The sequence below is a fragment of the Anomaloglossus baeobatrachus genome, chromosome 4 (assembly GCF_048569485.1).
Source record: "Anomaloglossus baeobatrachus isolate aAnoBae1 chromosome 4, aAnoBae1.hap1, whole genome shotgun sequence".
NCBI lineage: Eukaryota > Metazoa > Chordata > Amphibia > Anura > Aromobatidae > Anomaloglossus > Anomaloglossus baeobatrachus.
In genome coordinates this window covers 253,391,151-253,406,707 of record NC_134356.1, presented here as the reverse complement: position 1 = coordinate 253,406,707, position 15,557 = coordinate 253,391,151, and the positions used below count along the sequence as shown (strand labels likewise).

The following is a 15,557-nucleotide window of genomic DNA, read 5'->3' as shown; positions in this document are numbered from 1 at the left end:
CATTGCTTGTGTATGCAGAGTACTACTTCTGACTTAAGTGGCTGCTTCTGATTACTGCATTTTATCTTCAACTGTATGGGAGCGGTCACTACACAACCTAAGGATCTGCAGTGTGAGTGTCGAAACCTTGTGGATCTCATTTATAACCTACAGACAGCTTATTATTAGGTAAAACCCAGACGCCTTTAGTGGACCTGTGTAGCTTGTGTGTGTGTGTTTTTTTTTTTACACTACTATGGAATGGACAAATGACAAATCTGAAGGAAATGAATCCTGAAACAAGCGTTATCAAAGCCCAAGGCTGTTGTGTTAAGTGTGAACATAGTCAAAGGGTATTTCTGGAAATTTTTAATGACACGACTTACCTGGCTGTACAAGTGTAGCCTGCTTAAAGAACCTCAAGGCCTTCTCATAATTCTTCTCATTCTCCAGAGCATGGCCAACATTATTCCAAAGCTTAGCATTGTTTTTATTCACCTAGTAGAAAGATGGATAAGTGTTCACACTTTTAGGGCGTTCTCTTTTGCGCCAACAAAAACAGAAAACAAACCAAAACAAAAACCTGTGCCCCAATTACAGAGGAAAACAGCCCCTTGCTATGGCAGGCTTCTCTTGGTGTGCTGACCGTGTCTGTTAGATCCCAGCAGCTTTACCATGCTGGCAGACACTCTGCCTTCAGGTGATCGATTGGTCCTTCAGAGCATTGGCAATGCCTCGGTCGTCTCTGGTCCCAGGCAGTGTCTTACAGATATTGAATGGACCTATTCTTGGTAAACTACAGGAGCTTTGCAATAGCAAAGGGTTAAATCACAGGGCCAATATATTCATCGAGACAAAGAGTAAGTAAACTTATTCTTCTATTTATTATTGATTGCCAAGAGTGCACCCACCCTTGGAAACTTTCTGCTTAATTACCAACACATTTTATTGTACATGTATCAGTCAATATGAACATATTTCCATCTAACAACTGCAATTAGTAAGTTTTCAATAAATTATTGAAATGAGATTCTGTTGAAGTAAAGCAGGGAAGCTATGCCACTGATGGGATTAACACTAAAGGCCGCTTTACACGCTACAACACCGCTCAAGTGATCTCATTGGCGTCACGGAATTTGTGAGGCACATCCGGCCGCTTTAGCGATGTCGTAGCGTGTGACACCTATGAGCGATTTTGCATTGTTGCAAAAATGTGCAAAACCACAAAATCAGTGACATGCCCTCCTATTCCCAATTATCATTGCTGCTGCGTGTACGATTTTGTTCGTCATTCCTGCGGCAGCACACATCGCTATGTGTGACACCGCAGCAACGAGGAACCTCACCTTACCTGCAGCTGCCGGCAATGCGGAAGAAAGGAGGTAGGCGGGATGTTACGTCCCGCTCATCTCCGCCCCTCCGCTTCTATTGGGCGCCCGCTTAGTGATGTCGCTGTGACGCCGAACGATACGCCCCCTTAGAAAGGAGGCGGTTCGCCGGCCACAGCGACGTCGCTAGGCAGGTAAGTAGTGTGACGGGTCTGAGCGATGTTGTGCGCCACGGGCAGCAATTTGCCCGTGTCGCACAACCGATAGGGGCTGGTAAGCACACTAGCAATATTGGTAATGATATCGCAGCGTGTAAAGTGGCCTTTAGGCTACTGTTGCACAATCAATTTGTTGAGTTTTTGACACTGCAATGTAAGTGCGTTTTTTTAGTTTTTGACGCTGTGCTTTTATTCCATTTTTTGGCTCTGTTTGGGGTGCCAACCTTTAAATAAAGTTGCTCATTTTGGTGGAGTCGGAGTTGTGAAGTCTGAGTTGGTATAAAACAGACCAACTCCAACAATATATAATAAATTGGGTACAGTAGTTCAATGCAGAATGTGCTGAATATTTTTTCATAGGAATTTGGGAAAGTTATGAAATGTCCTATAAATGACTGTTCTATTCCTGATCTAAGTGTACATTCACACAGCGTTTTGCTGCGTTTTTTGAGGATACGTTTTTCAGCTGCAAAAGCAGAGCAGTTTTTTTAAAAAAAAAAAAAAAAAAAAAGCATCACCTGAAAGGTTTTTGAGCTCATAGATAATGTTAATAAAGCTCATAGATAATGGAAAATAAAATTCTTCTGGCAGCTGTTTATGTGGACCCCAGTCATCGTATCCTGCTTGATGATCAACAGCTTACTAAAGGAAAATAAGCTCTGACTGAGGTAGCAGTTAGGATGAGCGGCTACAGGACTGCCAGGCACAAGAGGACTTGGGGCCTGACAGTGCTACTGCTGCCATATTTTCATCCTCATGAGATGAGGAGTTTAACTTTGACAAGTATTTGGATGACAGGGAGCAGGCAAAGCGTTGCCGCAAGGAAAAAGATTTCACTCCGTCTCCTATAGCAGCAGATTTACCAGATTTCAGTAAAAATTTTTCACTTGCTCTCAAATAGAAAAATTCAACCGTTCATCAACACTGACTGTGCATGAGACAATTCCTTTATACCCGGAAATTGTTAAAGATGTTGCCCATGTGGTTACGGCTTTGCCTCCAACCCAAGTTAGTGTAGAGAGGTTGTTCTCTAGCCTTAAAATTATTGGGTTAGATTTGAGGTAATTTATGAAGGAGGATCTGATGGAGGCAATTCTAATTCCTAGAACAAATTCATAGACTGCACACGTTATTATATGTTATATAATGTATTATTTGATATCATTTACACACTATTATATATATATTACATAGTTTATTACATATTAACAATGTATTACAGATTGTGTTCTAAAGTTGTAATCCAATAAATATATTTTCTGATCTAAATATCTTCTTCCCTCCCTGATGAAGCTGTGAGTCGGGGTGCACTTGCCCCCTTCAGGCGAAGGGGGGGGATTTCCTGTATCTTGGGCACAAACGCGGCATTGGCGATTCCACCCTGTCTCCATCTAATAGGTATTTACTATTTGTGATGCTCCTGACCTCCTTTAGGACGGGCTTTTATGCCTTTTTGTACATAGGATAGCCTATGCAGAAAACTGCTTATGTATGTAATTAGATGAATTTGTATTGATAACTAGATCTTCACTTGCACTGTAGCACTTTATAGTTTGATATTTCATCTTGCATAATGACATGAGGGACCACTGGTTCTCTGCATTTTAATACCATGCTTGATGCCATCACGCATACATTTTTGTGAAGATATTCATATTTTCGTGCAGTTTTTCCTGCCCTTTATACCGGTTTTTAATGTCCTTGCCAAAACCCCACCTTTGTCGATAAAATATTTTTGCATTCAAAAACTCCCTTCTCCTCCTGTTTTCCATATCTTGATTATTGTATGAAGAAAAAGATTAAAATGTCTGATGTTCACATTGTACTACAATACATTTTTCAGCTATGTGGGAGTCGGAGTCGTGATCGGTGCAAGGGAAATTGAGGAGTCCGAGTCGCAGGTTTGGCTCACCGACTCCACAGCCCTGGTTGCTTTGTTTTTGGAACTTCAGGGTAATGACATTCTTAGGTGCAGATTACATACTGCGGAAACGCACTAAAACCACGTGTGATTTTAGTAGATTTTCTGCATCTAATGCAAGTCAATGGTGAAATGCCGAACAGGAAACCCAGCATACCTACAATATAAAGTGATCTGCTGCAGCTTGGGATTATGCTGTGTATAAGAAAGCACAGTGGAAAGAAGATTACTATAAACCCCATCCACTTTGCTTGTTCTGTAAAACGCTGTGTTTTTGACGCAGCGACATATGCAGCATCAAAAAAGTAATTAAAACTCATTGTGGGCACGTACCCTCAAAGTTGCCATTTTAAAGGGGTGGCATAAAGATTTTGGTTCTTTTCAATCTTAGTTTGGAGAAATAAACTAGGAGTATTCCTCAATGTAAAGCCAAAAGAGTTTCCTTCTGTGCTGGGATGGCATGCTTTCAACGGAGCTTTATATACAAGGGCTTTCTGGAAACATTAGTTTCTTCAAATGCTAGAGGATCATCTGCTAATTTAGAGAAATTACAAGGCCAGTCATTTTGTCTTGGAATAATACACTACCTTTAAGGCAGACATAAACAAAGTATATTCGGATTCCCAGTCCCAGTTCCTGTTGAGGGTTTTCACAGCATGTGTGAACAGCACTAAAGCTAAGAATATCCAGGATAGCTTCCTCCACCTATTGCTGCATAGCAGAGACAAAAAAATAGACAAAAAAATATAAAAATAATGCTATTATTGGATATAATCAAGCCAGGAACATAATTGTGGCTACTGTTAAAGGGAATCTGCCACTACACCGATGCTACCAATCTGAGAACAGCATAATGTAGGCGCAGAGATCCTGATTCCAGCAATGTATCACTTACTGGGCTGCTTGCTGCAGTTTTGTTAAAATCCATGTTTTATCTTCTGCAGATTTACCACTTGTCTGAATGCTGAGCTCTGTATAACCTCACCCACACCACTGATTAGCAGGTTTCCTGTGAAAAGGCAGAGCTGCCAATCAGTGGGTGTGGGGTTATACAGAACGCACGAATATGAAGGACTAAATGGCAGCAAGTCCTCTAGTGATAATCTCTTGCTGATAAAACACTGGATTTTATCAAAACTACAGAAAATAGCCCAATAAGTGACATATTACTGAAATCAGGGTCTCTACCCCTACATCATGCTGCTCTCAGATTAGGTGGCAAAAACCTGGTAACAGATTCCCTTTAAGATGATATACTGTACTGTGAAAGTGATACCATACATAAAAGGTGCTTATATTTTAGTTTTGTGAACGAAACAAGGGAGATGAAGAAATCTGGAACACAATCAGGCATTAGTAACTGGCATTCTCAGTTCTAGTTCCAGCTTCTCCAAATCAGTCCAAGAGTCTGGAAGTCACAATTAACCTTCAATCTTGACAGACATAGAAAATGTGAAAGAATAGCTGGTATTCCTATTCGAAATAACAATCCCAATATATCAAACCACCCTGGGTAGAAAGGCATGCACACTGCATTCCTCAATCACCACACAGTTTACAACAACAACAGGCCGCAAAACCTATGGCCCATCTAGTGTGAAAGCCAATTATTTATACAATAATAAATCATGTCTGCTGAAAACACAATTATTTTATTTGTGAAACTTTGTCCTCTATTGTAGTGAATGAACCCTGTCTAAAAATAGGGACGGGTGTTCTTATAGGACAATTACACCATTAAATCAATGAAGAACTACTAAGCAGCAAAGGGTCTAATCTGGTACAAATGAAAAAGAAAAAAAAAGCGGCACGCTCCCTTGTTCAAGTTGTGTGACACAATAAGATATAGGGAGCAGCTGATGCAGATCCACAAGTGCACAGGACAGTGCAGACTGTGAAGATAAGGCACAGAAGACTTTCATTCCACGCTGCTGCTGAAGAAGGTTCTAACGGCTTGAAACGCATTGAATAAAAAAAAAAAAAAAAAAAAATAATCCTTTTTTCTGTACCATTTCTAGGACTGATGGAACCCCCAAAAGTCACATCAAATGTTGCGACTAGTCAAACTATTTACTGCAGTAAACAAAACAGACTTCAATGAATCGACCCAGGAGTTCAAAACGTAGAAGACTACATAAGTGACAACAGAAAGCTAATGCTGCTGTATGGAAGGTGTTGGGGCTGACCATTTTATTCTTCCCCTTCTTCCGAGGGCCATGACTTTTTTGTTTTTCTGTCAATATAGCCATATGAGGGCTTGTTTTTTGGCGAGAGGAGTTGTACTTTAAAATGACACCGTGCACGCTGCCACATAGTGTACTAGAAAAGGGGGAGAAAAATGGTGAACTTGCAAACAAAAGGAAAAAAAAAGGGCAACTCCACAATGGTTATATATTTACTATGTTCACTAAATGGTAAAACTGCCCTGACAGTACACACACACACACACACACACCATATTTTTCGGACCATAAGACGCACCTTGGTTTTAGAGGGGGAAAATAGGAAAATAAAATTTTAAGCAAAAAATGTGGTCATGACACACTGTTATGGAGCAAGGATCTGCTGCTGACACTGTTATGGGGGTAATGTCCCCAAATTCTCTACTAAAGTAACCCATCCTGGTAATGATCCTCCTGCCTTGTATATGATCCCCATCTTTGTATATATGTCCCTTATCCTGGTATAGCCCCTATCCTGATAAATACCACCAATGATGATAAATACCCCCATGCTGCCATCACACACACACATATTATATATATACATATTATATATATACACACACATACACACATTTTATATACATACACACATATATATATATATATATATATATATATATATATATATATATATATATATATATATTTTCACATTGAAGGCATCAAAACTATGAATTAACACATGTGGAATGAAATATTTAACAAAGTGTGAAACAACTGAAAATATGTCATATTCTAGGTTCTTCAAAGTAGTCACCTTTTGCTTTGATTACTGCTTTGCACACTCTTGACATTCTCTTGAGATTCAAGAGGTAGTCACTGGAAGTGGTCTTCCAACAGTCTTGAAGGAGTTCCCAGAGATGCTTAGCACTTGTTGGCCCTTATGCCTTCACTCTGCGGTCCAGCTCACCCCAAACCATCTCAATTGGATTCAGGTCTGGTGACTGTGGAGGCCAGGTCATCTGGCGTAGCACCCCATCACTCTCCTTCTTAGTCAAATAGCCCTTACACAGCCTGGAGGTGTGTTTGGGGTCATTGTCCTGTTAAAAATAAATGATGGTCCAACTAAAAGCAAACCGGATGGAATAGCACGCCACTGCAAGATGCTGTGGTAACCATGCTAGTTAAGTATGCCTTCAATTTTGAAAAAATCCACAAGTGTCACCAGCAAAGCACCCCCACACCTCCTCCTCCATGCTTCACGGTGGGAACCAACCATGTAGAGTCCATCCGTTCACCTTTTCTGCGTCACACAAAGAAACGGTGGTTGGATCCAAAGATCTCAAATTTGGACTCATCAGACCAAAGCACCGATTTCTACTGGTCTAATGTCCATTGCTTGTGTTCTTTAGCTCAAACAAGTCTCTTCTGCTTGTTGCCTGTCCTTAGCAGTGGTTTCCTAGCAGCAATTTTACCATGAAGGTCTGCTGCACAAAGTCTCCTCTTAACAATTTTTCTAGAGATGTGTGTGTCTGCTGCTAGAACTCTGTGTGCCATTGACCTGGTCTCTAATCTGAGCTGCTGGTAACCTGTGATTTCTGAGTCTGGTGACTCGGATAAACTTATCCTCCGCAGCAGAGGTGACTCTGTTTTCCTTTCCTTGGGCGGTCCTCATGTGAGCCAGTTTCTTTGTAGCATTTGATGGTTTTGCCACTGTACTTGGGGACACTTTCAAAGTTTTCCCAATTTTTCCGACTGGCTGACCTTCATTTCTTAAAGTAATGATGGCCATTCGTTTTTCTTTACTTAGAATTTGTATTAGGCCCCTTTCACATGTCAGTGATTCTGGTACGTTTGTGCTTTTTTTTTTTTTAAACGTACCAGAAACACTGACATACGCAGACCCATTCTAATGAATGGGTCTGCTCACACGTCAGTGATTTGTCACTGCACGTGTCTCCGTGCGGCGTACCCGCGTGTGCGTGATTGCTGCACGGAGACATGTCCATTTTTTTCTGACATCACTGATGTTCCACGGACCACGCAGTGGTGTGGTCTGTGAAACAAGTGCCAGAAATAAACGTGCTTTTAAAATAAAAAACATTTTAACTCACCCGGCGTCCAGCGATGTCCTGTGCAGCCCGTGCAGCTTGCTGCTTCTAAGCCGGCTGATTACTGTCGCGCATATTCATTATGCGCGACACAGCCGACCCAGAAGCAGCTCCTGCAGGGGTCACCGCCGGCCGGATGCTGCGTCGCGGGAGCGATCAGCACCATGGACAGCGGGAGCGGGCGCAGGTGAGTGAATCTCTAAGTGCAATCACGGGCCACGGAGAACGGAGCCCGGATTGCACTTAGACAGTCCACGTGTGCCGTGATTTTCGGCACACGCAGGGACATGTGCGTGTTTTACACGCCAGTGAAAAACGTCTGTTTTTCACTGACGTGTGAAACGGGCCTTATGGCAAGAAAAAGCAGCTAACAGTCTATTCCGTAGGACTATCAGCTGTGTATCCACCAGACGTCTGCACAACACAACTGATGGTCCCAACCTTATTTATAAAGCAAGAAATACCACTTATTAACCCTGACAGGGCACACCTGTGAAGTGAAAACCATTTCCGGTGACTACCTCTTGAAGCTCATCAAGAGAATGCCAAGAGTGTGCAAAGCAGTAATCAAAGCAAAAGGTGGCTACTTTGAAGAACCTAGAATATAAGACATATTTTCAATTGTTTCACACTTTTCTGTTAAGCATTTCATTCCACATGTGTTAATTCATAGCTTTGATGCCTTCAATGTGAATCTACAATTTTCAGAATCATGAAAATAAAAGAAAAACTCTTTGAATGAGAAGGGGTGTCCAAACTTCTGGTCTATACGGATATATATATATATATATATATATATATATATATATATATATATATATATATATATATATATATATATATATATATATATATATATATATATATATATATATATATATATATATACACACACCCATATACACACACACACACACACACATACATACACACATATATGTATACTATATACACTGTATATATTAAGTGATCACTGAAAAAATGGTCAGTTTGTCTTATTTTTCTCTTTATAGGTATATTTTTGAGTAAGATGTAATTTGCTCTTTTGTTCTATAAAACACTGACAACGTCTCCGAATTTCCAAGCAATAAGCTTTGTATTTATTTTCTGAAAATGAGAAATGGTCAAAAAAAAAAAAACAAAAAAAAAAAAAATGCATTGCTTTCAGACACCTTAAAAAATGCAAAGAAAGGTTCATAATAATTTAGAAACAATACTAATGTTTTAACCCCTTCACGACCGCGGGCAGTAAAATTACGTCCTATTTTAACGTGACTTAACGACCAGGGACGTAATTTTACTGCCTAAACTTCATTTGATTGCCGTGGCCATAGCAACGGCTTTCAAATGATGTCCCCTGCTGTTTCTTACAGCAGGGGACCTTTGCTTGACCCCAGGGGGGGCGACATCGCCACCCCCTATAGACGATCGATGTGATTGGCTGTTCAAATCTGAACCGCCAACCACATCGTTCGCACTAATTTCGGCAAAAATAATGCCCGAATTAGTGCGATACTGTGAGATCCAGCTATGAGATGCCGCAGCTGCTGCAGCATATCATAGGTGGACCTAAAACATGTCGCCCCCAGCCCCTGCAGCACTGATTGGAGCGATCGTGCTATGACGCGCAATCGCTCCAATCAGTGTGCAGTGGGGCGGTCTGATCTGCCGGTGGCCGCCCTCCCCAGGCCTGTGCTGGCCTGCGAGCCCTCCCCCAACATGTCTGCAGCGTGCAGTGGCTGGTACTTGTGGTACCACGCCACCGCTGCTGCTGCCGCCGCCGTAGCTGAGGTCACCGCTCCTGCTGCACGTGAGTACTGTGCTCACCTTGCAGCCTGTGCGCGCTCCCGTGGTGCCCCTGCGCGCTCCCGTGTTAGCCCCTGCCCGTGCCCCCCTGCGATCTGCACCCCCCCGCGATCTGACTGCCTCCCCCATTATCTCTATTCTGCTTCTGCAGCTCCCTCTCCGGTCTCCCCCTCTGCCCCCCCCCCGACGTCCTCTTACCTGTCTTCACCGGCCCGATCACATCTGCCTCCATCGCTGGGTCCTTCCTGGGTATTCTGCTGATCTGCCTGCTGCTCCTGTAAAGCTGTCCATCTCTCTGCCATCTGTTCCTCCTGCAACTCTTCTGGTCAGTGATCCTCTGGGTACTGGGAGTATAACTTTTTTTTTTTTTCTGTATCCCCTGTCCATTTTTACACCTCATCCTTCCGTGCGTCCCGCTGAGCGCTGATCAGGGATGCAGATAACGTATCTGCATCCCTGCTCAATTTTTGGCGGGATTTTTTTTTTCCGTATCCCGACACTTTTTGTATCGCATCCGTCCGTGCGTCCCGCCAAGGATGATCAGGGATGCAGATAACGTATCTGCATCCATGCTTAATTTTTGGCGTGACTTTTTTCCGTATCCTCAACGCTTTTTGTATCCCATCCGTCCGTGCGTCCCGCCGAGCGCTAATCAGGGATGTACGTAACGGATCTGCATCCATGGTCAATTTTTGGCGTGACTTTTTTTTTACGTATCCTCGACGCTTTTTGTATCGCATCCGACCGTGCGTCCTGCAGCGGCCGATCAGTGCACTGCGTCTGTGCGTTTGAAAAGTCAAATGGCGTTCGTTCTCTTCTGAGCCCTGCCATTTGCCCAAACAATAACTTTCCACCACATGTGAGGTATCTACGTACTCAGGAAAAATTGCACAATACGTTTTATGGTGCATTTTTTCCTGATAGCCTTGTGAAAAAAAAGCTACCTAGTTGAAGCAACCGGTTTGTGGTAAAAAAAACATTTTTTTCTTTTCACGGCTCAACGCTATAAACTTCTGTGAAGCCCCCAGGTGTTCAAAGTGCTCACCAAACATCTAGAAAAATGATTTGAGGGCTCTAGTTTCCAAAATGGGGTAACTTGTGGGGGAGCTCCACTGTTTAGGCACCATAGGGGGTCTCCAAACGTGACATGGCGTCCGCTAATGATTCCAACCAATTTTGCTGTCAAATGGCGCTCCTTCTCTTCTGAGCCCCGCCATGTGCCCAAACAATTACTTTCCACCACATATGAGGTATCTGCGTACTCAGGAGAAAATGCACAATACATTTTATGGTGCATTTTTTCCTGATAGCCTTGTGAAAAAAAAGCTACCTAGTTAAAGCAACCGGTTTGTGGTAAAAAAACAATTTTTTCTTTTCACGGCTCAACGCTATAAACTTCTGTGAAGCCCCCAGGTGTTCAAAGTGCTCACCAAACATCTAGAAAAATGATTTGAGGGCTCTAGTTTCCAAAATGGGGTCACTTGTGGGGGAGCTCCATTGTTTAGGCACCTCAGGGGGTCTTCAAACCCGACATGGCGTCCGCTAATGAGTGCAGCTAATTTTGCACTCAAAAATTCAAATGACGCTCCTTGCCTTCCGAGCTCTGCCGTGTGCCCAAACAATTGATTTTTACCACATATGGGGTATCAGCGTACTCAGGAGAACATGCACAATAAATTGTATTGTGCACTTTCTCTTTTCTCCCTTGTAAAAATGAAAATTTTATGGCTAAAGTAACATTGTGTTAAAAAGTAAAATTTTCATTTTTTCCTTCCACATTGCTTTGGTTCCTGTGAAGCACCTAAAGGGTTAATAAACTTATTGGATGTGGTTTTGAGCAGTGTGAGGGGTGCAGTTTTTAGAATGGGGTCACTTTTGGGTATTTTCTGTCACCTAGGTCTCTCAAAGTCACTTCAAATGTGATGCGGTCCCTAAAAAAAATTATTTTGTAAATTTTGTTGGAAAAATGAGAAATTGCTGATGACCTTTGACCCGTTCTAACTTCCTAACGAAAAAAAAAATTGTTTCGAAAATTGCGCTGATGTAAAGTAGACAAGTGGGAAATGTTATTTAGTAACTATTTTGTGTGACATATCTCTCAGATTTATGGGCATAAATTTTCAAAGTTTGAAAATTGTGAAATTTTCAAAATTTTAGCAAAATTTCCTAAATTTTCACAAATAAACGCAAAAAATATCGGCCTAAATTTACCACTGACATGAAGTACAATATGTCACGAAAAAACAATCTCAGAATCGCCAGGATCCGTTGAAGCGTTCCAGAGTTATAACCTGTCAAAGTGACACTGGTCAGAATTGCAAAAAATGGCCCGGTCATTAGGATGTTTTAGTCGCCGGGGGTGAAGGGGTTAACTCAGGAACAGTTCAGAAATCAATATTTTTTGGAATAACCATGATATTTAATCACAGTTTTCATGCATCTTGGCATGCCTTCCACCACTCTTTCACACTGCTTTTGGGTGACCTTATGTCACTCCTGGTGCAAAAATGCAAGCAGTTTTTCTTTGTTTGATGGCTTGTGACTATCCATCTTCCGCTTGATTACATTCCAGAGGTTTTCAATGGGGTTCATGTCTGGAGATTGGGCTGGCCATGACAGGGTTTTGATGTGGTGGTCCTTCATCCACACATTGATTGGCCTAGCTGTGTGGCATGGCGCATTGTCCTGCTGGAAAAAAAAAGTCCTCAGAGTTGGGGAACATTGCATGAGCAGAAGGAAGCAACTGTTTTTCCAGAATAACCTTGTATGCAGATTGATTCATACGTCCTTCGCAAAGTTTAATCTGACCAATTTAAGCCTTGCAGAAGCATCACCAGGTCATCACCTATCCTCCAACAAATTTCACAGTTGGTGCAAGACACTGGCTTGTACGCCTCTCCAGGTCTAACCATCAGACGACCAGGTGTTGGACAAAGCTGAAAATTATTCTCATCAGTGAAAATTACCTTACTCGAGAAATTGGGCAGGAATTGGGCAGAATAAATTCCAGCGTCTATTTTGGGCGCTTTTTCCCAAGAATGGTATAACTTCTCAGGGAAAGTGTATTACCTTTTAAGGATTTGGGGGACCGATACCTTACTGACTTTTCTTTAATTCCTTGTTAATCATGTTGAGTAGGTTTTTATGGACCGGGAAGACCATGCTTAAGCTCCTCTAGATTGCTAAACATGGAGCCCTGGACTGATCGCTGCTCTTTTGGGGCTTCCACCCCCATGATAGGCAAACTACTAAAAATCATAAAAGCTATGTTCTCTGCCAGAAAGCATGGTTGACCATACTCCTCATCAGACGATGATGGCTCTGATGTGGACCACTATTCTCACAGCTCCTCCTAGTCTTCTTGAGAGCTATCTTCAGACGGAGACTGATGTTTACCGGTGGATGCGGAGGGGGCTCCTACAAGACGCACCTCCCTCTGCACTGTATTTTCAACATAAACATAAATAAATATTATATATATATATATACACACACACACACACACACACATTGTATAATATATATATATATATATATATATTATATATATATATATATATATATATATATATATATATATATATATATACATATATACATATATACACATACATACATATATATACACATATATACACACACACACACACTTTTTTTTATTTCGCTGGGCGATGTGGGAGCTTCCATAGAATCAAAGAATGGTAGAGTTGGAATAGACCTCCTGGGTCATCTAGTCCAACCCCCTGCTCAAAGCAGGATTCACTGAGTCATCTCAGACAGATGTCCGTCCAACCTCTTTTTAAAGACTTCCATTGAAGGAGAACTCACCACCTCTTGTGGCAGCTTGTTTCACTCGATCACCTTCACTATCAAAAAGTTTTTTCTAATATCTAATCTGTGTCTCCTCCCCACCAGTTTCAACCCATTGCTTCTAGTCCTTCCTTGTGAAAATGAGAATAAAACAGATCCCTCTCCAGTGTGACAGCTTTTATATTTGTAGACAGCTATTAAGTCTCCTCTCAGTCTTCTCTTTTACAAGCTAAACAATCCTAAATCCTGTAACCGTTCCTCATAGGACATGGTTTGCAGACCAGTCACCATTCTGGTCACTCTTTTCTGAACTTGCTCCAGTTTGTTGATGTCTTTTTTAAAATATGGTGCCCAGAACTGGACACAATAATCCAGATGAGGTCTGACCAAAAAGGAGTGAAGGGGGATAATGACTTCACGTGATCAAGAATATATGCTTCTGTTAATACATCCTAGAATGGTGTTTGCCTATTTTGCTGCTGCATCACACCGTTGACTCATGTTCAGTCTGAGGATCTATTAGCATACCCAAGTCTTTTTCACACATGCTGTTGGATAGCTCTATTCCTCTCTTGCTGTATATGCTCTTTTCATTATTCTTTCCAAGATGTATGACTTTGCATTTCACCCTGTTAAAAACCATTCTATTAGCTGCTGCCCATTGTTCCAGCTTGTTTAGATCTTGTGGAATCCTCTCTCTTCTCTAGTATTAGCTATTCCTCCTAGCTTTGGGTCATCAGCAAATTTAATCAGTTTACCCTTAATTCCTTCATCTAAATCATTGAGAAGGATGTTTAACACGGGGCCCAGGACAGAGGACTGTCGTATCCCACTTAAGACAGTCTTCCAACTGGATGTGCAGCCATTGATGACCACTCTTTGACTCCGATCACTAAGCCAGTTACAAATGCATCTAACGCAGTTTCCTTGTTCATTCCACACTTGGTAATTTTTTCCATAAGGATTGTATGAGATACTTTGTCAAATGCTTTGCTGAAGTCAAAATATACTGTATCTACTGCATTTCCCTGATCCACCCAGTCAGGGATTCTGTCATAGAAGGAAATAAATTTAGTCTGAAATTACTTGTTAGTTACAAACTAATGCTGCCTCTGGTAAGTCACTTCATTCTCATCCAGGTACTTGCATAAATGTTGTTTAATAATTTGTTCCAAGATCTTTCCTGGTATGGAAGTCAGGCTCACAGGCCTGTAGTTCCCTGGGTCCACCTTCCTCCCCTTTTTGAAGATAGGGACAACATTTGCTCTTCTCCAGTCTTCTGGAACGTCTCCTGTTCTCCAAGAAGTTTCAAAAATTATGAAGAGTGTTTCTAATATTTCCTCTGCTATCTCCTTCAGTACTCCGGGGTGTAATTCATCTGGACCTGGGGACTTGAATTCATTTATGTTCGCCAAGTATTCCCTCACTATCTCTTTGTTTATTGATGGCCTGGATTCTTCTAATCCTTCAATAGAACAGTGAAGATCAGTTGATTTTACATTTACTTTTTCAGAGAAAACAGATGCAAAATAGGAATTTAAAAGTTCGGCCTTCTCAACATCCTTTTCTACAACTTCACTATTTTCATCCGGTAAAATTCCTATAACATCTTTGACTTTAATTTTATTTTTGACATAACTACAAAATACTTTTTTTTATTGCTTTTGACATCTCTTGCAAGCCTTATTTCATTATCAGCTTTGGCTAATCTGATTCGTGACCTGCAGGTTTTGCAGACTGTTATATTCTTTTTTAGATATGCCTCCCTCTTTCCATTTAATAAACATTTCTTTCTTCCTTTTAAGCATGTGTTTATGTTCTGTGTTCATCCAACCTGATTTCCTTGAATGTTTCTTATTCTTCCCTCTTTTAGGGATTAACGATTGCACTTTGAGAATCTCATTTTTCAAGATGTCCCATCCTCCCTGGACATTTCAGTCCTTAAGGACATACAGCCATTGAATCCCTGCTATCCTCTGAGTCTCTTAAAATCTGCCTTTCTGAAATCCAGCCTTGAAGTCTGAGTATTCAGAGGTCTTCCTCTAGTTATCCAAAACTCTGATAGCATGGTCACTGCTTCCCATCTTGGAGGAGGCCACTTTACCAATAGTGCCACAGGAAAACTGGTATCTTCGTTTCCTGCTCTACCCTCCCGATCTCTGGAAGCGGCCGCGGTGTCACTGCTCCAGCCACACACATGGAGGAACAAGGCCCGGCCA

At 41.6% G+C, this 15,557-nt stretch overlaps 1 protein-coding gene across 1 annotated transcript in view; it reads right to left on the bottom strand.

Annotated features, from left to right (window-relative positions):
• TMTC3 (transmembrane O-mannosyltransferase targeting cadherins 3) overlaps positions 1-15,557 on the bottom strand; it is a 114,970-nt gene that overhangs the window by 24,426 nt on the left and 74,987 nt on the right. The window contains exons 8-9 of the mRNA XM_075344786.1: positions 4,034-4,157; positions 366-477 (exon numbers count right to left, since the gene is read on the bottom strand). Coding sequence (XP_075200901.1) covers positions 366-477; positions 4,034-4,157 — 236 coding nt within the window. The remainder of the gene's footprint in view (positions 1-365; positions 478-4,033; positions 4,158-15,557) is intronic.